We start from the raw sequence: 26,397 nt of genomic DNA, 5'->3' as shown, positions 1-26,397 counted from the left end.
CCATTAGGATATTGAGAATGGTTCTGTCTAAGCTCAGCAGAATAGCAACTGATATAATGATGTATGACAGCAAAGTGAATTGTACCAAACTGAAGAAGGAAGCGTTCAGATGAGTGGTCTCATCTGTCAGCCAAATGCACTACATGGCCTAAACAAGTAAGTTTGTCTAATTTCACTTGGCATTTAAGAAAGAAATGAGAACAGAAGGGAAGTAAGCAATTTGCTGTCAATCAGAAAAGTTTTTTGCAACTACATTAAGAAGTCCTGTTATTTTCTGTGCCTAGTTCAGTGCCCTGACTGATGGACTCTTGACTTTCTCTCCCTTTCCCTCTCCCCAACCTCTCTCTTTTTTAACCTCTCTCCCTTTTTCCCTTTTTTTCCTCCTTTTTTTCTCCTTCTCTTTCCCTCTCTCTTTCTCTGTCCCTCCCCCTTCTCCTTTTTTTTTTTTTAGAAAGGGCTATACCCTCAATTATCTTGTGATTTTGATGAAACTGAGTGAAATAAAAACCACATGAATTGAGAGCTGCTTGGTCAAATTATAGCCTGAGGCAGGCTAAAATGGTCAAGTTGTAACCTCACCAAAAAAAAAAAAAAGTAACAACTAGGCATTGGTGGCAAGACTGATGATGGATTTGAACCATCACATGTTACTGTGGTTTGGAGGCATCAATTTATCGGCAAACTGCCTCAGCTATGACACAGAAAATCTGAAAAGTTTGCTGCCTCCCATTCTAGAATTAAATAAACTACTGTCATTTTAATAAATCTAGCTGCATCTGATTAGAAATAATAGTTTTGGTTACTTAAAATTTGGGCTCATTTTATGAAATGCAAAGAAAGAAGTCACTATGGTGTGTGCAAAGATTTTTTTTTTATTAACTATAGAAGATGAAAATATACTGACCATCTGTAGATTGTGTCCCAGGAGAGACAGAGGAAAGACTACTATTTGTTTCTCATTGAAACCATATGTTGTCTGAGTGAGGAAGGAAGTTCAGCCTGGTCATAGGTCAGAGATAGAATGGAGTTTGAAGGCCCACGTTTACTTCAGAATATTTTTATACTTCTGGCCTTGTTGGATATGGTTTTATTTCTAATTTAGAGGTAAACTTTCTGAACTACAGGCACAGCAGAAAATAGTCTCTTCAGTATTCCCAAATGGCTCTATAGATTGTGAGTACCCGGCAGTCCAGCTTTTCTGGAGTTCTTTTGTACAAGCAGATCAAGCCCTGAATAGTGAGAAAAGGAAAGCTCTGGTGATTAGAGAAATAGAGGGGAAATGTGCACATATGTGACCAGAATGATTTAGGGAAAGGCATACTTGGTTTTTGTTACTAGATTTAATATCAGGGTAGTGAAAGTGAGATTTTGTTCAAATTTAATTTAGCTACATATGATTTTCACTTAAAATACGAAATTGAATGTTCTTACTGGTTTTCTGCTTGGCTTTGCTTTGTTTTTAAAACCAGAGGGGGGGGGGGGGGGGGAAGAAAGGTATGATAGTTCCAAGTAAGCCTTCAAATAGCCTTAAGCTAGTTATATGATTTGCAGTTTTTTCATCACTCTGCCTTTGATTTCCAATCTGTAGGATTATTATTTTCTCATTTTAGTATGTGTTTAACTCCAGATTATCAAAGACTTATACTAGTGGGGTAGTGGCAGGTGCTAGCTACCAAGTTGGAAAGTCTGGACGTATGGTCCTGCTGCCTATCTGCTATCTAAGGACCAACCTTAGCTAATTTTATTAATAAAAGGATAGCCATATTATGCTGCATTTTTTAGCTGGAGAAACTCATGAAACATACAAATTCTAAATGAACTTCAGTCCCATGAGGCCCCCTTCTGTTTCCATAGTAATGGCGTCAGAATGTTTAAAAGCTATAGATATTAATCTAGCTGTGTGCTCTTAAGTGTGAGGTTTTTTCCCAGCAACCAATAACTTGGATTCATATCTACACAGACATTCTTCACAAAGAAATTAGAACTAAATTGAAGGTTGACCATTTAGTTCTTCTTGGGCAAATAAAGGAGATGGTAGGAGTTGATACTATTATTGGACAACAAAAGGATAACATGAAAGCTAATTTAAATTCGATTCTGTAAATGTTTATTAATCACCTACAATGTTCAAGATACTATGCTGGTCTCTGAGGATATAGAAATAAAAGTAAAATAACTTGTCTTGTCAAGGAGTTTACATTCTACTAAAGTGGATAGAACTTTTATATTTAAAAACTGCAATGGATCAGTGCTGTTGTTGCTATTAGTACTCCTTCCAGTGATATAAATCACAACCCATTCATGGCTTTCATTTTATAGTATTCTTATAATATTCTCTTATAAATTCTCATTTAAAGCAGTTCCAATAGAATTGTGATGGAAAGAGCCATCCACATCCAAAGAGAGAACTATAGAGATTGATTGTGAATCAAAGCATAGTATTTTCAACATTTTGTTGTTGTTTGTGTGCTATTTTTTCTTTCTTGTGTTTTTCCCCCTTTAGATTTGATTTTTTCTTACATAGTGTGATAAATATGGAAATTTTTTTGGAAGAATTATACATTTAACCTACATTGGATTGCTTGTTGTCTGGGGGGGGAGGGAAGGGAGTGAGAAAAATTTGAAACACCAGAGTTTGCAAAAGTGAATGCTGAAAACTGCCTTTGCATTCATTTGGAAAAAATAAAATACTATTAAAAATATCTTCATTAAAAAATATATACATATATACATACACACACACATCTCTTCATAGGAAGCCCTCATAGAGTACTATACTTCTTTCTCCAGATCTCTTAAAATTATGGGGCAATCAGTGACTTATTCTCTCCACATTAATGACCTAACTCCTTTTCTACTCATACATACCTTTGATAATAAATTTTATGCACCTTTGTGAAGACAGTTGATAATTTGTTATATACTACAAGCCTAGTTATACCTATCATCTACCTTTCCCTCCTTTCAGTAATTTAAATTTCTCATATCAGTTTCTCATATCTCATTTCAAATTCTCATAGATTGTAGTGTTCCATGATTTTTTAAAAATAGAAAACCACATGAACATAGAGAATTAAAAACTTTTTCAAAACCACACCTATGATTTCAACAATATAAGGACCGCTTATTAAAGAATTTCCTTTACTATGATGAGTATGACTTCTACAATTTATAAACCGAAAGAATTGTCTATATTGAAAAGGATGTTCAACTTGGAAAATTGGTGTTAAGAAATGGGGATTTTTTGTCTCAGGGAGAAACTTGAAACTTGAAAATTCTTCCATTTTCCTAAAAGTAATCCAACCCACTCTCTTCTGCTCACTGAGAGATGTATTGCAGCACTGTCCCATTCTTAAATCTTTGCCAACATTGCTGTCTTTAGGATGTGACTTATTCTTGTGAAGATGAAAAAGATGTGGCATTCAGTAAGCTGGCTGAGTGGATATCTGTAGCTAAACTAAGCTCCTCTTCACCTTAAACAGCAAAATATGCCAAATAAAATAAAAAAGGACTTGTGATTTCATTAGTTTAAGAAACTCTGAAACAAATTCCCTCTAACAGTGCAGAAATTTTTTTTTTTGTGGGAGGGAAAGAATTGAACTATTATTTCTCAGAATGTGATGTCACAGATGAAGATAAGATTCACTCAGACATGAATTTATAGGATATATATGCATAGATATGTACACATATATATCTTATATTTATAATTACATAATTGTATATGTATATATAATATAATTAAGGAATCTGTTTTTGGTCTGGTCAGCAGAAAGCTGACTCATGTTTTTTTGTAAGAGTAAAGTTCGTGAGATCTCTACTTCCCCCCATATTTTAATAATCTTTCACTTCTTGGAGGTAGATGGCCCAGTGAATAGAGTCCTGGACCTGGAGTCAAGAAGTCTTGAATTTAAATCTAGCTCAGGCACTCGTTGACCATGTGACCCGGAGTAAGTCATTTAACCCTGTTGGTCCGAGTTTCCTAATTTATTTAAAAAAAAAAAAAAAAAAAGGCGGGGGAGGAGGGGATAATAATGGCATCTCCCTCATAGAGGTCTTGGGAGGATATTTATAAACAAACAAATAAAAAACATAGCATAGTGCCTGGCACATGGCAGGTGCTGTTCCCCTTCCCTTCTCCCTCCTCCTCTTTTTGTCCCATAAAATGCAACAAAATATCTCAAAATTCCTTCTTCCTTTCTCTACCTTCCTAGGGTTTGTTTTTTGCTTTTCTCTGGGGGAATACATAGGCTCATAGCTTGTCATTATCTTCCACATGCCCCTTGGAGATAGTAAGAGTTTGATAATAGTGTCCCATGTATACTAATATTGTATTTAATTTATACTTCAACATATTTAACATGTATTGGTCAACCTGCCATCTGGGGGAGGGGATGGGGGGAAAGAGGGGGAAAATTGGAACAAAAGGTTTGGCAATTGTCAATGCTGTAAAATTACCCATGCATATAACTTGTAAATAAAAAGCTATAATAATACCAAAAAAAAGATAATACTGTATTCCTCCTTCTAAGATTTGCTTGCTTATTTTTTAGCCTTTTGAATTATTCAATTTTGTTTTCTTTTTTAAATGTTTCACTGTATTCCTAACTTTTAGAAACTTCAGTTTAATTATCTGTAAAATGAGGAAACTTTAGCAACTACTTAACTGAAAGATTGTTCTAAGAATCAAAAAAAATTATGTCAGAATATATAATATGACCTATTATCATTGTTTTTATCTGCTACTTTAGCATTTCAAAAACCCTACCAATTTCTGATTTCTTAGGAGGAATGCTTGAAAGTGGTTTCTGCTAAAAACTATTTTTTCCTTCTCAGTTATTCTCATTATAATAAATTCTTGTTGATACAAACCATTTTCCAGTGCTCTTCAGTATTTCATATTCCAATCTGTTCTTTTCTTTCTTGTACTTGAAGCAAGTACGATTCTTACTGGCTTTTCTAAATTGTTGACCTGGCAAGTTGACTTGCTTGGAGTTACATTTCCGAGTATGTTAATCCTAAGAAGTTTTTTGATCTGTTTCCATCCTGTTCTTGTCCTTATAATTACATAGATTAAAATTTTGAGTTTTCTTTTTTTCTACAATATGACATGCTTTCTGAATTTTGGATTACTTTTATAGCTCTTTTTAAAAGAAACTTAAGTTTGTCAATGTCTCTTTTAAAATATAATGCCCACCTTTTTGTAATGGCAAGAAACTGGAAAGTGAGTGGATGCCCATCAGTTGGAGAATGGCTGAATAAGTTATGGTATATGAATGTTATGGAATATTATTGTTCTATAAGAAATGATCAACAGGATGATTTCAGAGAGGCCTGGAGAGACTTACATGAACTGATGCTGAGTAAAGTGAGCTGAATCAGGAAAACATTTGTACATAACACCAACAAGATTGTACAATGATCAATTCTGGTGGATCCGTGACTTTTCAACAATGAAATGATTCAGGCCAGTTCTAATGGTCTTGTGATAAAGAGAGCTCTGCACCCAGAGAGAGGATTGTGGGAACAGAATATGAATCACTATATAGTATTTTCACTCTTTTTATTGTTGTTTGTTTGCATTTTATTTTTTCACATTTTCCCCTTTTGATCTGATTTTTCTTGTGCAGCATGATAATTGTGGAAATATGTATAGAAGAATTGCACACTTTTAACATATATGGGATTACTTGCTGTGTAGGAGAGAGGGTTGAGGAAAGGAAGTGGAAAAATTTGGAGCACAAGGTTTTGCAGGGTTGAATTGAAAATTATATATGCATATATTTTGAAAATAAAAAAGCCTTAAAAAAAATTAGGCAACAAAAGACCCCTAACAATGCCCAGAATTAAATGCAATATTCCAAATGTGGTTTGACCAGTACAGTGGATTAATTATTTCTCTTGTCTTGCACGGTATGGTTCTTTTAATGCAGCCTTAAAAATCAGTAGATTTTTTTTGGCAACCATAACATAATATTGGCCCATTTTGAGCATGGGCACTCCTCAAGCCTAGAGAAAACTATTATTAGACTACAAATTTTATAATATTTCAAAGTTAGTGAGAGGATACTTGGTTATATATAAATTTTCTATTAAAACATTGTCTTAAATGGTGTATCTTATTTAAAAGTGTTCCTTAATACTTATACTTAGTTGTTTGGATCTTTTCAATTTCACTTTTTGAAAACAATTGAGAAGAAAATGTTATAATTTTCCATTCATATAATCATATTTCTGTGCAGTCTAGGTGGTTGACTGCAAGACCAAATAGAGGTACCATCATCCATATGAATACTCTAATTGCCCCAAGAGAAAATAAATTGCTTTCTGAATGTTGGTCTTGCACACACAAACCTATAACATGATGATGGACGTCACAGTTCCATTTCAACTGAGCTGTGATTCACAGCTCTATTTGTGGTTTTTGGCTGCTGGTTTTGCCAGGGGGCTTGTAAAGGTGCTAGGCATGTGTCTGCCAGAAATAATTGTGGGTTTCAATTGCAACACCATTCAACTTAGGTTAGTGTTATATTAAATAGGAAATTAACACTTCTCCCTGCTGATTGTGTGTGTGTGTGTGTGTACATGTACGCAGGTATGGTGAGTTTCTATACATGTGTATATGTGTTTTTACTATCTTGCCTAAATGGTTGGGGTATAATTGAACTGTAAGATTTCAGTTCAAGAACTACTGATGGTTTCAGGAAAATTGTCTCTTCTCCTAATATAGAAATACCACCAAATTACACAAAAGAAATTCTTTTTGTGTTTAAACTTTGGCTCTTCCTTTACTCTTTATTCCCTTCTTTCTCTGGCTCTTTCCCTCCTTAAACCCCCTTAAATGTGGACATCCCTCAAAGTTTTGTCCTTTGCTTCCTGTTCTTTCTCAAAGAGAGCTCTATTCTCACTCATAGCCTCAGCTGTTACTTGTATATATTTCATTGCATCTCTCACAGGGTAGCTCCTACCAAACTTTCCAACCTTTTATCTCATTTTACTCCCCTGCCTATTGCCTGAACCTTGTTTTTCCTTCACCATTTACTTGCCTTTGTACAAGTGCTCTTCCCTTGTCTGGAATATATTCCTTTATAACTTCCTCTTGATGGATACTGTCACCTAGTTGAAGTTTTTCTAGATTTTCTACCACATCCACAAGTTGTTAGAACTATTCCCTTTTTGATATTGCTTTGTTAAATATTTTATATTTAAATAAATATTTATATTCATCTCTTTACATGATGTGTTATCTTACCAATCCTCAACATAAATAAGCTCTTTAAAGGCAAGGACTATTTTTTTGTTTTTGTATCCCTAGCACCTAGCACGATGCCTCATGTAGTAGATACTTAATAAATGTTTCCTAAAGTGAAGTAAATTGAATAATCCCCAAATCTTTATCTGTGCTTGTGAGCTTTCTTCTGAATTCTGGTTGCACATTTAAAATTCTCTGTAATATCCACTTGATTATTGTACAATTATCTTTAACATGTCAAAAATCCAAGCCATCATCTCCCCCCAAATCCACAGTTGTTCCTTTTTTTTTAATTCCCTACTTTTGTCTGTTATCACCATATTTCCAGTCACTTAGACTTGAAATTTTAAAGTTATCATTGACTTTGTCCTCTCTTCTTACAATTAATCAGTTAACGACTCTTGTCACATGTTCCTTCACAATCGTTTTCTCATTTGTTCCTAACTGGTATTTCTTCTTTTCTACTTCCTACCTTTCTACTCCATTGCTATCAGATGAATTATATAAAAACATTTTGAAGCTATCTCCTTGCTCAAAAATCTTCACTGTGTCGCCGAACATGAAGGGTAAAGAAAGCCCTCTGCAGTTTTAATTTTTACTGTAGCCTTAACTCAGAGTACTTTACTAAATTAGCTTTCCCAATTCCTTCTAAACTTATTTCTGTCTTTCCAACATGCCTCTTCATGCTGCTCACATTTTCTTCTGCTTAGATTGCCTTCTTCAGCTCTGATTATTGAATAAGGGCCTAGGTCAAATGTTGTTTCCTCCATTAAAGTATTCCTGAACACTTTGTCATACCTTGTAAATTTTTCTATATATCTATATAATTAATATCGATGCTACTCATATAGCATTTACATATTGCCTCATATTGTAGTTATTTGTGCACATTTCTTGTCTCCCCTCAAGGTTGTAAACTCCTAAAAAGGAGGAACTTTCCCATATGTCTTGGTGTCATCTTCAGTTACAATACAATGCCTTATACATAGTGTGCTAAGGAAAGGTTTAACTTTAAATATCATCCCACACTCTTCAAATTGACAAAAATAGTTAAAAACCATGAAATAGTCCTCTTAAACATTATGACTAAATGGGAATATTTATTCACTGATGATGGAATTGAAAACTTCTGAAGTCTTTCTGAGAATAAAATAGTATTCAGGGAAATTTGTAAAGATAATTACATTCTTTGAGTCAATAATTCTTTCTTTAGGCATATATCCTGATGGTGTTATCATAATATAAATAGAAGACCCTATCTGCTCAAATATTTTCATAGAAGCATCCTATGTAATAGTGAGAAAGAGAAAGCCACCTAAATGTCCAACAATAAATGAGTTAAAATGTGGTACATTCATATAATGGAATACAATAAAATCATTTAGATACAAACAAGTCTAGACAGATCTTTACTATATCACAAAAAGTAAAAGAAAAGCAAAGCCAAACAACAGAATGTATTTTAACTTTGGTCATGTGCAGAAAAGTGTATGAAATAAATCTATGATTGTTTTAGGAAAATAATTGAATAATCATAATGGATACTTTAAAGGCAAAAGTAAAAAAAAAGTATTGAATTTTAGGTATTAAACTAATTTAAATATGAATCAATATTAAGCAAATGTACTTTGTATTGCTGTTTAAAGTGTCTCTATTAAATATTTGTTTTCTTGAATGTATGAGTTGAAATTAGTCCACTTATTTAAAATTTTTCTTTTCTTATGAAATTATCTAAAAAAATTATCATTTCATTGTCCTTTGATTGTATATGGTAGCTTCTAACTTCCTTTTGTAATAATCTTTTTCAGTTATTAGCAGCGACAGAAAAACATTCATGACCAACTTTGGAATGTTCTCTTTAATCTTAGTGAGGCTTTTCTGACATGGCTTTTAAAAACTCATGATCCGTTCTTAAACTACAATGAGTTGTGATAGTAAAAATTTGAAAAGAGGAAATCTTCCTGCATTAATAAAATAATCTTTTGCTATGGAGAATTTATCTTCTATATTTAATCTTAGAAAATTAAATGTTATTTATAAGCATGATATATATAAATCAGTATTGGAATTCCAACTTGTATTCCAAACTTGTCCCTGTATTATGATATTTATGATACAATAGAAAATTAGGATTTGGGAAGCAGTGGCAGGTAGACTGTGTTTGACATTAGATAAACACCTTACATATCAATAAAAAAAAAAAAAATCAGTGTGCAAATCTATTATTTTAATTAGATTAGATGTTGGCCTTCTTTTGGTTTTTGGTTGTAAATTCAAATTTTATCATCATTTATTGATATCCTAAATCTTTGTTTCTTGTTCACTTATTTTTTGTTTTTGTTTTGTTTGTTTTTTTAGGGATAGGAGGATTGCAAGAGTTTGTCCTGAAGTCTGCAACCCTGTGTACCTCACCATCTTGCCCTCCTTTTATCCCACTCAACTTTGAAGCCACACCCATTGTGAGAGTTGCAGTTGAACCAAAACATCCAAGTAAGCAGACTCTTGTCTTTCTTAACTTTAGCCCTCCTAACATTCTTTCCAGTTCATGCTGTTGTATTAATCTTCTACTGCCTGTCTTTGTTTTTGCCCTCAGTACATTTTTGAAAAATCTTTGCTGGTTGATGAGTTTCTCCTGAAGTGCATCCAAATTAGTCTCTTTATACAACTCCCCCTTTTCCCTTCTCATCATTAGTCTTTCTCTTTGGTCTTCAGAAATATATTCTTGATGGCTTTCTTTGCCTTCTCAGCTGAATTTCTTTATAGATTTATAGTCCATAAAATCCTGTCTCTCATTTCAATTAATCCTTTGAAAAAACTCTTGTGGGAAAACGGGGCAAAATCTAAATTTTGATATAAGAAGATGAGTAGAAGGCTATACTCAGAGTAGCAAGAGTTCATGGGGTAAACACATCCAAATGGCTAGTCAGGAGGTGGCAGTGGTCTAAAGTTCTGGAGAGGAGGGGATGAGGTCAGAGAATAACTTCTAAAGGGAGTAATTTTTGCTGTTGGCAAAACGATGGTTATTTTCATGAAATGATTCATCCTCATCTAGTTCTCTTTTATGGCAGCAGCATTAGCCACAATTTCTCCCTAAAATATCTACCTGGAACTCAGAACCTAGTGCTTGATGGTGTAACATTGTTCAAAGACCAATACAAATTTTGTGTGACAGTGGTTCCCATGTTCTTTCCAGGTTTCTGTAACCCTCCCAGCCCATAAGTGGTGTCATTGTTTCTAGAGCACCTTCTTATTTGTCCACAATTGGTAGGATGGACAAAAATTCTTTGCCTGTAACTTAAGGGGGTCCGTCACAGCAAAGACTTGAGAATCACAACATACAGTGCATAATCAAAAGTATAATCCTAGTCAGTTTGTTCTGAGACTTACTACCTGATAAAGAAATAGCCTTTCTTCCAATCTCCCAATTTTGAGAGGGCAGTCATTCTTGATCTCCCATACCTGCCCTGGGAGTGATATATTGGTTCAATTTATACATTTGAAATTTCTGTAGGACATCAAAGTGAAGCTGTTTAGTAAGCTTTTGGTAATACATGACTGAAGCTTGGTAGAGAGATTTAGAATGAAGGGGGATGGAAAGATAGATAGGAAAGAAATAATAAGGAAAATCATGGCAGCCAATACATCAACAACAGAGAATCGATTAGAAGTCAAGACTTTTTTCAAAGTTTTGGCGCAGGCCATGATTATAAGGTAAGACATTCACCTAGGGAGACTAAGATAGTTGTTACACAGGTAGAAAAAGAACCAGGAGATAGGAGTGTCATACAAGCCAAGGGAAGAAGAAGAATTCAGGAGAGAATATTACTCTCTCTGCTTTTTAGACCAAACCTTTTCTAGACCACATGTTGACCCACACCATCTGATTTCTGTTTTTGCTTCATTGCAACATCTTCCTAGCATCTTTACAATTTCAGATCCTATTTTTGATTCAGCATGTTTTCAGTGGTCTGGCTTCTGATTGTTCTAGGACAGCTTCCAGGAAGGCTCATGTCATCCATTTGTGTGGATTCCTGTTAATCTCGCAGAGTGTTCCTTTTCTGAGTCTCAACTATTTTGCTTTCTCCTAATTACTGATGTCCACTTTGGGAACGGTTTTAGCCACTGGCCACATCCTACATGTATTGGATCAGAAGAAAGTGAGCTTTGAAGGAACTCTAGAGATCAATTCTACACCAATTATTTTACAGATGAGGGAACTGAGGCCTAGAAAAGTGAATGGACTGAGACTGCACAGGTAGTTAAGGAGCAAAGCTAGAATTCAGTCAGGTCACCTGACTGAATTCTTTGTTCTTCTGACTCTACCATGCTGTTATGTCAAGTTCTTTGAAAGCATAATTTTCTTTTATGGAATCATTAGAATTATGATGTCTTAGATTTCTGGATTGATCTCTAGAATACAAACTTTTTGAAGGTGTTGTTTCTTCCACTTTAAAACACAAGCAAGATGATGTTAATATAAAATACTTAAAAAGTCTGTTTCAGAGGCTTCAGGGATCCACACCCTAAGCAATCTGTCCAAAACCAGACCAGAATTCTACAGCCACTTTGTGGACAAATCCGCTTATGTCATAAACTTCCTGTTGAGTCAGTAAAAATATGGGTATCTCTAGGAAGTAGGTTTTTGCAGAGATAGCCTGACAGGTACTCAGGTACTGCAATACAGAGGACTTTCCTTTGATGGCACTCTAAAAAAAGCTCCAGAGTGTTGTTCTGCATACCATATATCTATATAAGAGGACAGAGAGCGCTGTAGGACTGGTGAAATAGCTTTTAAGGCAATAAGTAATAACTTTATCAAAATGCTAAAGCTGATACTTACAGGACAATTTTTATGCCCAGAAAACTCTTGATTCTAATATAAGCAATTTTACAGATGGTTTGAGTTTTTCCCTACTGCAACAGCTTCGTGATAGCTATTTATTCTCATTTTTCTTCTAGCTAGATTCCACATTTAATCCTTCCTTTGGTTATTAGCTGCCTATGTCTTATCTGTAACTTGGGGAAAAGATGTCTGTTATATTCTTAGCACCAATGGTAAACTATAGTTAGGCCTATTGAAGAGTTCAAATGATACTATAGGATTTCACATTGCATGCTTATAAATACTATAGCCTAAAAATGTATAAAACTGAATTTTAAGTAATAAGTTCACACATAAATATAATTTTTGTAGAAGTTTTTATCCAAATGGTTTTTAAAAATTAGGAGCTTCAGGTACTACTGGATTTTCATTCTTTCCCCAGTGTGGTAATAATTTTTAGTAGTCTTTCTTCTGCTGCGATTTTAATAACTTTCCATTTGGTCTGCCTAGGTGAGATGCCACAATTGGTTAAAGGAATGAAGCTTTTAAATCAAGCTGATCCATGTGTGCAAGTTTTGATTCAGGAGACTGGAGAACATGTGTTAGTTACAGCTGGGGAAGTCCATCTCCAACGATGCCTGGATGACTTGAAAGAAAGGTTAGGAGAGAAGAGTGGTGGATTTATTTGCCATATACATACATATATGCATATATATATATATATATATATATATATATATATAGTTCAGTGGGTTGTTTGAATATTCCTCAGTTATTAAAACACACGATTATAGTTTATCTTTGGCAGGTAGCCAGAATATCCTTATGCAAAAATTTTCTTGCAACTGAATCACACGTTAAAATTTTAATAAAAATGATTACTGCCAGGAAATGTTACTTACTTCCTATTTTCTTAAGTATTTTTCATTTTAATGATACTTTTATATTAGTCATAAATTGCCATTTAATGTTTTATATAATAATAATAAATGACAATACATATTATTTTAAAGTGATTTTACATACATCATCAAGGTAGTGATTAATGGAAAATTTACTTGGAAACATAGAAGGAAAAATCCCAGTTTCATTTGATTGTAGTTGTAAAGAATTTATTCTGCCATTTAATCTCATGTAGTATTTTTTCTATTTTGAAATCTTCATTTTTGTGTATAAAGTTGAAGGCATGTTAGCTAAAGTTATAACTTGCAATTTTACTTTTGTTTTCTATTTTAGATAAATTTTAATGAAACTATTTTCTCTCTTTTCTTCCCTTAAAACTCATCCTCTTAGTTATCTGAAATAGATTTTAAATCTTTATGTTTCTTTAGATTAAGAATTTAGAATTTTAGAATTGAAAAGGATTTATGGATTACAGAGGTCAGAAGAACTGCCTAGAGTCACAAAAAGGTGATGACTAGAATAGTCCCCAGGATTTCTGACTGCCGGTTCTTTGCTTTTCTTATCCTTTACTTCCTTTAATATCCCTAGGTTTCTTTGTTAAAATTATTTTGCTAATTATGGAAGGTTTCTATAGCACTCAGAGAATAATAAACCATCCAGTATAATCTCTTTTAAAAGAGTATCAATAACTTTCAACAATTTTTTTATGTAGTTATTTAATTTATTAACTTTTGATAATCTTTGATAGAATGCAAGTTCCCTGAGGGCAAATACTTATGGCTTTGTATTTCCTAGCTCTTGTTATGGCAGCCTGACACAGAGTAAATACTGAAGCAATTTCTTTTTTTTTTCCTGAGGCAATTGGGGTTAAGTGACTTGCCCAGGGACACACAGCTAGAAAGGTATTAGTGTCTGAGGCCAGATTTGATGAAGCAATCCCTTTTTAAAAATTTTTTAATTACAGCTTTCAAATTGCATGCAAAGATAATTTTTGAAATTCACCCTTGAAAAATCTTGTGTTCCACATTTTTCTCCCTGCCTCCCCTCTTCTAGATAGCAAATAATCCAATATAGGTTTAAAATGTGCAATTCCTGAAGTAATAATTATAAATGTAATAATTTCCATGGAGATATCCCTTACTTAACATCTCTGAACCTTATTTTCTTTGTCTGTGAAAATACTGTTGACTAAGATTAATTCTAAGATTTCTTTCAGCCCCAAATTCTGTGCTGCTCAGTAGTAATTTGAAATAAATTCCCCCTTACATGCAAATCAATTTAAAACTTTTTAAATTCTCAAACTATTAGCTTCCTCTCTTCATAATGTCATGCATCTTTTTAAACTTAGTTACCCACCAGATACTCCTCCCAAGTGTGTGTGCTTCTATTTCAATAAGTATCTGAGCTAAGTCACTTACTTGTGTCCTAGATATGCATTATTTGCATTCTCTGGTGTTTAGGTGCACTTTTTTTTTCCTGAGGAAAAAAAAAATTACATTTACAAAAAGAGAAATTGATTTTTTTTTTTCCAGGAATGTGGCCTTGACATGGTATTAAAGTATTTATAGAAAACCAGCTCTCTTTGAAAACCATTCAGTGTGAAAACTACTGGAAAGATCAATATTACAGCTTATAAACATCATCAAAAATATAGACTGATGCTGAATGAAGGGAACAAAATAATGAAAACAGAGGCCCATCAACTATCTTTGGGTTTATGTTCTCTAAAAAAGATACTTTAAACATTCTTCTCAAGCGCTCTTAGAATTGCTCCTTGTGTTTGCTGGATACACCTGTTTCTGGAGGTGATAAAATTCCATTCTTTCATGGCTCAGATTCTTTTTCATTATGGGATTTAGAGCAAGAAGTCATATCATCCAAAGCTGTCATTTATCAGGTGAAGTAGCTGAACCCCAGAAAGTTAAACCTGACTTTTCCAAGCCTACACAGGAAGAAGTGACAAGTAAAAGAGTAGGATTTGAAACTAGAATTTCGGGCTCCAATTACACTTCTCTAAGAATGATTTTTAGGAAAAAGAAAGAAAAAAATTATAATTTCATTAAAATTTATTGAAAATAGACAACAATCAAATTGTAAAAGTTAATTTATAATACTAGCTAACCTGCCATTCAGTTTTATACACAAAAATGAAGATTTCAAAATAGAAAAACACTATATGGAATTAGATGGTAGAATAATTTTAATCACATGATACTAGGATTTTTCTTTCTTTGTTTCTTGGAACTTTCTCTAATTCTGTAACATGGAGATGCTTCTGTACAGTCAGTGAAGTCAACTGAAAGTTAAAAAAAAAAAAATCCTGTAGGGCATGGATAGGAAAATTAGCCTCTTCCTCCTGGTCCCTGATTGAAGGTGGATGAAAAATAAAAAATCACAGAAAGAACAATTAGAGAAGATGTTTGGGCTCATGTAAAAGGGTCTTAGCATCTTAGTTCTCAAAACTCACCGGATAAGGAATGTAGTAAACAGAGATAATGTATAAAAGAATAGAACAAACCAAAACTGAAATTCCAAAGGGAAAAGAATGAGAATCAGAAACGGGAGGGAGCTTTGAATACATAAGTCATCTTTACAAAATGCTCCGGTGAGTTTTCACAGCTGGTTTGATTTTAGATTTTTATGCCTGTGTCTTCATCTCCTCCATAATGGATGCTTGTGCCTTGGTTGCCAGGAACAGAGAAGTAGTAGATTTTTTCTGTGAGAAAAAAGGAGTTCAATAGAAAGTGAAACAAAGAGAATAGAGGCAAAACATTAGCAGAGAGGTGAAGAATTGAGAGTGGAAAAAAGGTCATTAGTTTTGGCAGTGAGGAGGGGGACCTTTAAGATAGTACTTTCTGTAGAGTGACATAGATAAAAATTAGGTTCTAAAATTATGTCCACAGCATTAACAGCTATTTATTAAATGAGAGGCCTTGTTTATGTGGCTTATAAGAAGCTGTGTTCAAGCCCCAGAATGAATATGTGATTCTATTTAAGTCCTTTAATCTTTCAATACTCTCAGAACCTCTTCACAAATACAACAAATTGTAGAACTCCCAACATGCATCATTAAAGATATTTTCCTCACTATGAATTCCCTGTATCGGGAAATCACAGATCTAGTCTCTTGTCTCTTTGTGCAAAAAACATCCAAAACTGTTTCTGACACTGGAAGAGGTTCAGATATAATTTAGACATAGTCACATATACATATACAAATATACTACAGAACAATAATTACTAGAAGCAATATCAGCTAGTGGTTAAAGAGAGTTGGTCTTGGAGCCACAAAGGCCTTAAGTTCCGCCTCTGAAGTAAATAGAAAGGCTAGTTGACCCTGGAAATCTGGCATAAACACTGAGTGCTCTGGGCAGCTCCCTTTGCAAAGTGCTGACCTGTTTTAGTAGAGGGAATTTTTTCTCCTTGAAGCTCCCTCATGAAACCAATGCAATCTCAGGTCTATTACTCATATGTATAGTAACTAAAAAGAAATGCTATTTTCTACAGGGCAGAAGTAGAGAGATACTCTCTCAGAGATTGCTAGATAAATTATAACCCCTTATTTCATGTTAAAGTTTAATTTACTATTTTACATTTAGCATATATTAAATTATCTTTATACAGGCTTTTCTTTATAGAAAGATTTTCATTAATTTAATAATATTTTTAATTGAACTTTATTTCAAAATCTACTTTGCTTCCCAAAGTAGCACTGTAATCTGAATATACTATAGTAGAAAAGCTTCTTCCTCCCCTCCAAAACTTTCTGTTTTAAAATAAATGAGACATCTGTACAGGCAAACATGAATTATTTAACTAAATAGCTTCTTTTCCTACTTTTCCATGTTTGCTGTGGGAACAAAAAGTAAGCAAGAGGACATAGGGTTTACTTGAATACAAGGAATGGAAGTAATGAAAAATGAAACACAACCTGGAATTATCAGAGCTAGCGAGTACTCTCTCCTCTTGATAAAGTCCTTTATAGTTCCCTGTTAGAACTCATCAAGTCTTAGAACTGGAAAGAGTTAACCTGGTGTCTTTATTTCATAGATGAGGAAATTTAGACCTAAAGGTCAGTGATTTAAAAAGATCATGCTGATACTAACCAAGGTTAGGATTCATGTTTCCTCTCTCTCACAATTCAGATTCTTTCCATATCACTTTGTTACCTCTTGTTGGAGGAGAGGTAGAGAAAAAAAGCTTAATGATGATAATGTTTAATATTTATATAGTGATTTCAGGCAACCCCGTGAAGCAGATAGTATTTATATTCCCATTTTATAGATGAAAAAACTGGGTCTGAGTGAAATTAAGTAATTTGCCCAAGGTTACATATCTAGTGTCTGAGATAGGATTTGAATTTAGGTCTTTGTGACTCCCAAATCCAACCCACTGTGTACTATGCCACCTAGATGCCTTTGATATTAGTTTAATATACTCAACCTTTGGTTAGCTAAGGCTGCCCTAACAAGAATATTGAGAATTCTTTTTCTACGCCTCTTTTGGGGTGTATAACATCACTTTAATTTTTGACCACTGGTCTTCCTGAGGAAATCCAGGTGAGTATTACTGCCACTAGTCAGTGTGTGTTGTTGTCACCAGCTGGATTTTCCTGGCTAGAAAAAGAAAAGTTCTCCATAGCTCACAGGAACTTAGAAAGTGATCCTGAAATGGTCTTTTTTTTTTTTCAGCTGACCTAAGCTAACAGCATGAGAGGGATTTCCCCCCTACAAATTTATGCTACAGTCTATTTTTGTAAATCTTTTTGGTCTCAGAATGCCCTTGGAAACTAAAGACAATTTCCCCATAGAACCCATTTTGTTATATTTAAGATATCATTCTTATATGTAATAATATATACTTTTTAGTAATTGAATGTAATGATTAAAATATTTTTAAAAATAATTGACTGGGTTAGGAAGCTTGGGTCTTAGTTCCAAATTTGAAACTATGTCCTTTACTGTCTCATTTCCTCATCTTTATAAAGCAGTAGACTAAACTGATATCCAGTATCTCTTTCAGTTCTAAGATTTTGTATTCTATTTAGAGTTATAATGTGTTTTCTCTTAACATGTTTTAGTAAATGATTTGATATGCATGTTTTTAATACACATTAGTCAAATCTTGCTACAATAAATATTTTCCAAGTGAAAACATATATAATGTTATAACTAAGTCCAAATATTTCAATAATAATAATTTTAAATAATAGCACTATAATATAATATAATTCTAACATTGGGTATTCTCCTTGAAGTATAATTTTTAAAAACAGAATTCTATTTTTTTAGCCTAAAACCAAAATGAGTTTTACATTCTGAATTCATAAAACAAATTATTATGGTGTGTTGAGAAAAAAAAACAAACTACTCTGTTTTCAACAGGAGCTAGCTCACATACGTATATAGTATTTTTTATTGTACCTTTTTTCTGGGTCATCATCATCATCATTGTTTCTATTGATTTTGTTTTCAGGTTTGCAAAGATTCAAATCAGTGTATCTGAACCAATCATCCCATTCAGGGAAACAATTACTAAACCACCAAAAGTTGACATGGTTAATGAAGAAATAGGTAAACAACAGAAGATTGCAGTGATACACCAAACCAAAGAGGATCAGAACAAGCTTCCAGAGGGAGTCCAGGTTGATGCTGATGGGCTCATCACAATAACCACCCCAAACAAACTTGCCACTCTCAGTGTCCGAGCCATGCCTCTCCCGGAAGAAGTCACTCAGATCCTTGAAGAAAATTGTGATTTAATTCGTTCTATGGAGCAATTGACTTCTTCTTTAAATGAGGGGGAAAATACCCAGATGATTCATGAGAAGACCCAGGCTAAGATCCAGGAGTTCAAACAAAAGTTGGAGCAGAACCTACAGGGAAGGAAGTGGAGGAATGTAGTGGACCAGATCTGGTCATTTGGTCCTAGGAAATGTGGACCTAATATATTAGTAAATAGGTGCAAAGATTTTAAGAGCTCTGTATGGCAGTGCCTTGAGAGCAAATGCATTAAAGATGCGAGTAAATACAGAGATTTTGATAATAGTATCATCAGTGGATTTCAGCTGGCAACATTCTCAGGCCCCATGTGTGAAGAACCACTTATGGGTGTCTGTTTTGTTCTAGAAAAGTGGGATCTAAGTAAATTCTTGGGTCAAGGAGTAACTGAGAAACCAGAAGAGGAGCTAGATCGAGGTGAAACTGCTGTTCTGAGTAGGGATTCAAAATCACCCACTGAAAATGAACAGTTTCAAGATGACTCCCCAGAGACACTGGAAAAAAAGAGCAAACGTAAAGGGGAAACCTTGCTAGCAGACTGTTATGGCCCTTTCTCTGGTCAGCTGATTGCTACCATGAAAGAAGCCTGCCGCTATGCTCTGCAGGTGAAACCCCAGCGACTAATGGCAGCCATGTATACCTGTGAGATCATGGCCACTGCAGAAGTACTAGGTAAGGAGAGGGGTGGGGGGACACACTGTGCCTGGGAAGCTCTGTCATCCAAGAAAGACTCGTGGGGGGAGGGAAGCCAGTGAAGGAGCCACAGTGACCGTCTCTGAAGAAGTGGGCTACCACAGGGGCACTTGAGGAAGTCATGGGTGTAGATGTTTGAAGCCCCGTCTAAAGAGAAACAACATTGGATTTAAGCATCAAAAGAGCTGGACGGAAATCATGACCTTTACACCTGTTTAGCTCTGTGACCTAAAATCATTTAACAAATCCCTCTAAACCTTAATTTTCCTCATTGTACAATTACAATCGTACTGCAGAGGATATTGTGAAGATCAAATAAGATGATGCATATAATATAAGGTCTTTTGTAACTATATATAAATGGGAATTATTAATTGTCATTTATCTGAATGATATCTTACAATCAGCCTGGCTTCTGAAATCTACCATTCACTTCAAAGGATTCTCTCCAAACTTCTCCATTGCTAAATCCATTGTCTTTTTCTCAGTCCATGTGATTCTTGACTTTTCTGAAGCTTTCAATACCAGCAACCCATTTCCTCCTGCACATTATCCACTTTGGCTTTTTGCGACTTTCTCTTCTTGCCAGTTTCTCTGAATACTTTCAAATCTACTTTTCATAAATTACTTGTCCAGTTATGTAGAACATTCTCTCTCCTTTAGTATTTAAATATCCCTCTTTTATTGACTATTTTTCAGATTGACATTTTTGCCATTTCTTTCCTTTGCATTTTTAGTAATTTATATATAAAATTTATGAGATACTTTGCTTTTAACAGAGTAACATTCATCTAATGTCAGAATAATTGAAGTCCCCCATCACCACTATATTTTACCTTTGTCCCAGTTTTAATATCTGTGTTCAGAGAGTACTTCTGACCAAGTGGTCTGTTGTATAACAATATTGTTACATAACAGTATTGTATTCCTCTTTAATCTCCCCTTTTATTCTAATTCAGAAACTCTCTACTTCATGTGCACTCAAGTATGTGGATTTTAATATGTGTTAAATTTGCATGCTATTATATTCTTCTGCCTTAAAAATAAGTCAGATGTTAATTTTGTATAAAGTATCCCCTGACATTATCATATTCCAAGTATGAGTCTATATTAACAAGTCTCAGTGATTTCTTTGAAATTGTATTTACCATTTTGTGTTAAAGTTTCAGGTTTATTTTGCTCATTTTATTCAATTTTAATATAAATGGAAAACTGTTGAAGCTCTGTGAGTTGTCACGGAGACATTAGAAAGCTTAGTATTGTTTCTAACCTGTTTTCCTGTTATTTTAAACCAAGAATACTAGCACAATTTCCATGATGCTTCTTTCTTGGTCAAGTGCATTTTCTTACATAGTATCTAATTTCACTGTTTTATCTGGTGGTTCTCTCCTTTTCCTCAGAATTCAGTTAAAAGCTCTTTTGATCAGATCTTGCTAAATTAATTTTTCCTAGTTCTTTGCCAGGAACCTATTGTTCTGATACCATAGACCATGAAACTAAATCCGTCTCTTTGACCTCATCTGTATAACCACTCTTCATTCCCATATCCTCTTTTTTCTTCTGAAGTCATAATTTTGAACTGGAGAAGATAAACTTTACCAATTCCCCTCACATTCTTTAATTTTCAACCCAGAATTTTAAAATGTTTTAGGGATACATTGGAGTCCTTCACTTATAAGGTGAAATGATTGATTGCTTTATTTCATCTTTCAATTAAGCTTTATCTTTTTAATATGAGCCACACCATGACATAGTGGGTAGAGAACTGATCTCAGATTCACTAAGACTCAAGTTGTAGTCCTGCCTTTGACTCATAAACTGGCTCTTCATCTCTTCCTCCAGATACTTTTCTAAGACTGGACATTGTTGAAAAAGTTCCAACCTGTATTAGGAGAGGAAGTTTCTTGTCAGGCTCTTCCATGAAATCATAAACTTTAAAAAAAGAAAACAGATAGAATTCCTTTTTAACAAATATAATTAACCATAAAAATGTTCTTAATTTATTCAGTTTTGGTATAAATGAAGACCTATTACTACAATTATCAGCCAATCAGTAAATGTTTACCAGTTGTTAGGACACGTGGCTTTTTCCCCTCCTTCTATAAAAACCATTGCTCAGAATATTACTCAAATATTTTTGCATTTCTTCTAATCCCAATCCTTTGATTTTAAGTAATAAATCTTTTTTTCATTTTTTAATTGTTAGCTTTCTGCTCCCATGGGAATCACTTTCTCCTGTCCCTCTTCCCAGCAAAGCTAAAAAAATAAAAAATACCCCAGAACACACCCATTTAGTCTTTTGTAAGCTAGTTAGCTTTTCAAACTCTTACATTCCATTAAAGTACAATTATACTGAAGCAGTATTTTCCATACTGTGTTTAACTCAAATATGAATAGGTTCAAGTAGTGACATCTATTTAAGTTATTTTTGTTATTTTTTAAAATTTGAATAAATTGCTTATAATGCTGATGTAAAAATAGGCAAACAATGAAACTCTAAGCTATGTACAGGGAAAAGAAAATAATCTCTTTACACTTTTACACTGAGCTAGAAATTATCTTGGTCTTTACTGATATGAAACTTAACCTCTATTCTGTTATTCTGGAAGCTTGCTTTAAGTTGGGTCTTGAAGGTCCTTGCCATAAAACCATGTGGTAAATCAGTTTTATAATAGATTCCTAGTCTGTAGTTTAAATTTCAACTAGGAGATTCTCCAAACAGAACTTTGCAAAACCACCCCTCTTTAACTTTGGTTCATGTAGCTTGAACATAACAGGGGTCCAATTTATATTTCTGGGGAGCCAGAAATAAGCCCACATTAGTGGAAGGGTGGAATCAAAATATTTCATTGTGTGCTTTTTAGTTAAAGACAGTTCCTCTCATGAATCTGAGACATAAAATTAGATTTTTGAAAATCTAAAAGAGAAACATAGAAAAACTTATATGAACTGATTCAAAGTAAAGTAAATAAGGAAAACAGTATGTATAATAACTACAGGAATGCAAACCATCACAAAACAATCAAAACTGAACATTGGAAGATTATAAAGAGCAAATATAGTCCTAAAAAAAAAGATATGAGAAAACACTCTTCTTGCCTCTTGTATCAGAGGATGAGGTCCACAGATGAGGAACATTACTTGTAATAAGTCAGATTTTTTTCAATGTGTTGTGCAGATTTGTGAATTTTCATTTTCTCTTTTTTTTCCTTAAAAAAATATTACAAGGGAGACAGCTAGGTGGTACAGTGGATAGAGCACCAGCCCTGAAGTCAGGAGGACCTGAGTTCAAAGCTGGCCTAGAACACTTAACAATTCCTAGCTGTGTGACCCTGGACAAGTCACTTAACCCCAATTGCCTCAGCCAAAACTCACACACACACACACACACACACACACACTTTTGTTTTTGTTTTTGTTTTTTTTTGTTTTTTTTTTTTATATACAAGGGAGAGTTTTCCAGGAAAGATGAGACACACATGGAAATCTAGGTGATATTAAAACAAAGTAAGACTGGAAAGGCATTAAAATTTGGAGTTGTTGGGAAAGGCTCACTGTAGAAGATGAAATTCTATTTGGGCTTTAAAGTAAACCATGGAAGCCAGTAAGAAGAGATAAAAGGGGAGAACATTCTAGGCATGTGGGAACAGCTAGAGAAAGTACCCAGAACCGAGAGATGCAGTGTCTTGTTTGTGCAGTAGCAAAGAAGCCAGTGTTACTGTATCAAAATGGGAAAGACAGTAGAGGGTTAGGTTATGAAGGGTTTTGTGCACACACAAAAAGAGGAATTTGTATTTGATTCTGAAGGAGAAAGCCACTGGAGTTTAGTGATTTGGAAGAGGGGGCACAATATGGTTGAACCTGTGCTTTAGGAAAATCACTTTAATGACTGAAGGGAGGATTGCATTCAAGTGAGGAAAGACTTAAAGAAAGCAGACCTATTGCAGTAATATAGGTGTGAGATGATAAGAATCTCCATTAGATTGGGATAGTGTCAGGTGAGAGAAAGAAGCATATTTGAAAGTTGTTGCAAAGGTGAAAGCAGTAGACCTTGGCAGCAGGTTGAATGGAGTTAGGAGGTGAAAAAGGTAGTGGAGAGTAGAGGATGACTCCTGGGTTATAAAGGGAAGGAAGTGGGAGAATGATGTCACCCTCTACAGGAATAGAAAAGATAGGGGAGAGGAGAGTTTTTAGGGGAAATGATAATGAATTTCATTTCTTTTTAAATTTATTTAAATCTTAACTTTAAAATATAAAAAAATGAAATAGAAAAAGAAAAAATAAATGGTTTTCTTGTTTTTCCTTGTAGGTTTTCTTTTGTTCTCTGTTGAGCACTTCTTACTTTATTTCCTCTGTTTCCTCTTCCCCACCTCCCTAAAGCAGGCTCCAATGATGAAGTTCAGCAGCAAAATTAAGGAGTATGGGGTAATATCCAAAAAATATGTTGGACGTACAGACCATTAACACGAATTATCTAAAAAAAATTGTAAAATTAGGCCTCCAAATTAAGGGGCAAAGATTTTATTACACTCCTAAGAATGGGCTAAATTCCAAGTTAATAAGAAAGAGATTTTAATGATTAACAAGGGAAAGGACAAGTTTCCTGGAAGTAACTTGGAGGAAGACACCATTAAAGGGAAGATGTCATAAAACCAGAGTACACTAAGGTGTGCTAACCTTAAAAGGGAGTTTAGCTATAATAAGGCTTCCTGATTGGATATAATAAAGGTGGGTTTTCTAGAGACCTCCACCTGGGGTGGGACTGGAAAGTCAGTACTCTTCCCTGCTTACTTCAGGGGGTATTATAATCCTACTAGTACTTTAGGTTTTCCCTGCTAAACCCCCCACCTCATCACACACATATATACATTTATCTGTACACACACACACACACACACACACACACTTGAATGTTGTGTAGGACAGTAGCAATTCTAAAACAATCAGAAGTCCAAGTATGAATGTAGGAAAAAGTTTATTTCTTTCTCATGAGAAAGGATACACAGTCTCTGATACACTAAAGCTGGTTTGACAGACAGACAGACAGACACACACACACACGCAAAGAGTATTCCTTTTTTTGTTCCCCCACAGGAGCTCCTCTCCCCAACCTCCTGGCTCCTTTCCCCATTGGCTGAGGTTTCTAAAGTGCAGTTTCTAAAAATAAGAAGGTAAGAAAGCCTGAGGCTATCAAATGCTTAACAAATTGTAGCATTTTCCACTCAATACCATCCCTGCCCCTAAGAAGCTTACATTCTTTTGGATGAGAAAACCTTCCTTGTAAGTTTCAATTTTCTAATTTAAGTTTCATTTCTCCAATTTAATTTTTATACTGTGGAAACCAAATAAATCCATTTCTCACAATATGAATACAAACATAGATGCATCTAAAACAATATTAATATGGCTAATTAAAATAAGATTTGTTTTCTTTCTGAGACTAGTAATTACTAGCCATAGGTTTTTTTCCTAATGAATTCTATTCCTGATCTTTGTTGCAGTGTTTGTGTATATTGCTTTATTTCCTATTCCTGGTAACTTTTCTACTTTAGTTCTACTCTTTAACTTGCCTTACTATTACTTAACCTCCTCTCTTCTCACTCTTACTTTCTCCCCCCTCACACCTTTTCCATCCATCTTTATCCCATTCCCATTAATTTACACACCTTATTCCACTCCCATTAATCTATACACACATCTGTACTCCCACCATATCCTATTCTCTCCCCCACTTTATTTCTTTATAGATTTTGGACGCATTGAGTTGAAATATTTGCTACACATTCCATTTGATAAGGGGTTAAGGAGTCAAGTTTCCCACAGGAAACTTCCATCTCCAATTGATCTGGGAATCAGTTTGCCCTGGAAAACAATCACCACCCTTATTGATTTGAAAATTAGTCCCTCATATAGCTCCCTAGCCCCGAGCCATAGAAATCTAAATAAAATCAAAACTCTGTATCCCAATCTTCGCTATCTTTTTAATTAGGAAAGGGCCCACTGAGAGAAAGAGCTTCTCAGTGAAAATAAATCCATTTTTGCCAAACCTCTCTTGGAGACTGGTACTATGAATTCTTTTGAAATGTAAAACCTGTGACACTGGCCTGGGTGATGAGGTTAGTGGCAGTCAGGATGTTGTGGGAACCCCTTCTGGTCAGCACAGGTCCTTCCTGAAAGAATTCACGAACCTGAAAAGTTAGACTGGCAAAAAGAAGTTTATTGGCACCGAGAAGTCACCTTTTGCTAGGAGGCTGACTTCCTCAGTGGCAAGGTCCTGACAGAGAAGTCAAGGTATAGCAGGAGAATCCTGGCAGAGAGAGATAAGGAGGGGTTAATGCTGAGAAGAGAATGTCTTCCCAACAGGTAAAGGGTCCTCACAGGCAGCTATGCTAAGGAGAGAGAGAGGGAGAGGGAGAGAGGTTCCTTGACAAGGCATGGTCCTCCGAAAAGAAATGAGCGCCCAAATTGCCCTTTGAAAGAGATCTATGAGATTACTGCCCCTAGACCTAGATTTCCAGTAGCATGAGATCACTTACTGGGAGTGGTCCTGAGCCAGTTTTCAGCTCAATAGAGTTCCATAGAAATATCAAGTCCAGATCTCCAACTAAATGAGACCACTTAAGTTCCAGCTAAGTAGGGAATAGTCCTGGGCCAATCTTAATGAAGCCACATAACCGCCCCAAAAGGTAGGTCCCTGTCTGGAGAGTTTCATGGCTCATCCCAAAGATCAAGAAGGACAGTTTCAAGGTTCTCCCATCATGGGGGGGGCTCCCATTGCTGTTAGGGTATCTCACCCTTCAACAATAGAATTGAGAATAAAGAGTAGAGTTATATAAAGGAAAACAGAAGGAGGTATAGAAAGCCAGTAGATAATGGTTCCCTAAGGGAATTTCAGAATTCTTGAATTTAGAGGTAGGACTTCTGTAGATGCTAGCATGATTAAAAAG

At 34.7% G+C, this 26,397-nt stretch overlaps 1 protein-coding gene across 2 annotated transcripts in view; it reads left to right on the top strand.

Moving 5' to 3' along the window:
• EFL1 (elongation factor like GTPase 1) overlaps positions 1 to 26,397 on the top strand; it is a 196,461-nt gene that overhangs the window by 135,842 nt on the left and 34,222 nt on the right. For both annotated transcript variants that reach the window (XM_031955656.1, XM_031955657.1), the window contains 3 exons: positions 9,611 to 9,742; positions 12,585 to 12,732; positions 18,453 to 19,429. In XM_031955656.1, the coding sequence (XP_031811516.1) occupies positions 9,611 to 9,742; positions 12,585 to 12,732; positions 18,453 to 19,429 (1,257 nt within the window). The remainder of the gene's footprint in view (positions 1 to 9,610; positions 9,743 to 12,584; positions 12,733 to 18,452; positions 19,430 to 26,397) is intronic.

The sequence above is a fragment of the Sarcophilus harrisii genome, chromosome 2, assembly GCF_902635505.1.
Source record: "Sarcophilus harrisii chromosome 2, mSarHar1.11, whole genome shotgun sequence".
NCBI lineage: Eukaryota > Metazoa > Chordata > Mammalia > Dasyuromorphia > Dasyuridae > Sarcophilus > Sarcophilus harrisii.
The sequence above is the reverse complement of the archived record's forward strand: the minus strand, read 5'-3'. Positions and strand labels throughout refer to the sequence as shown.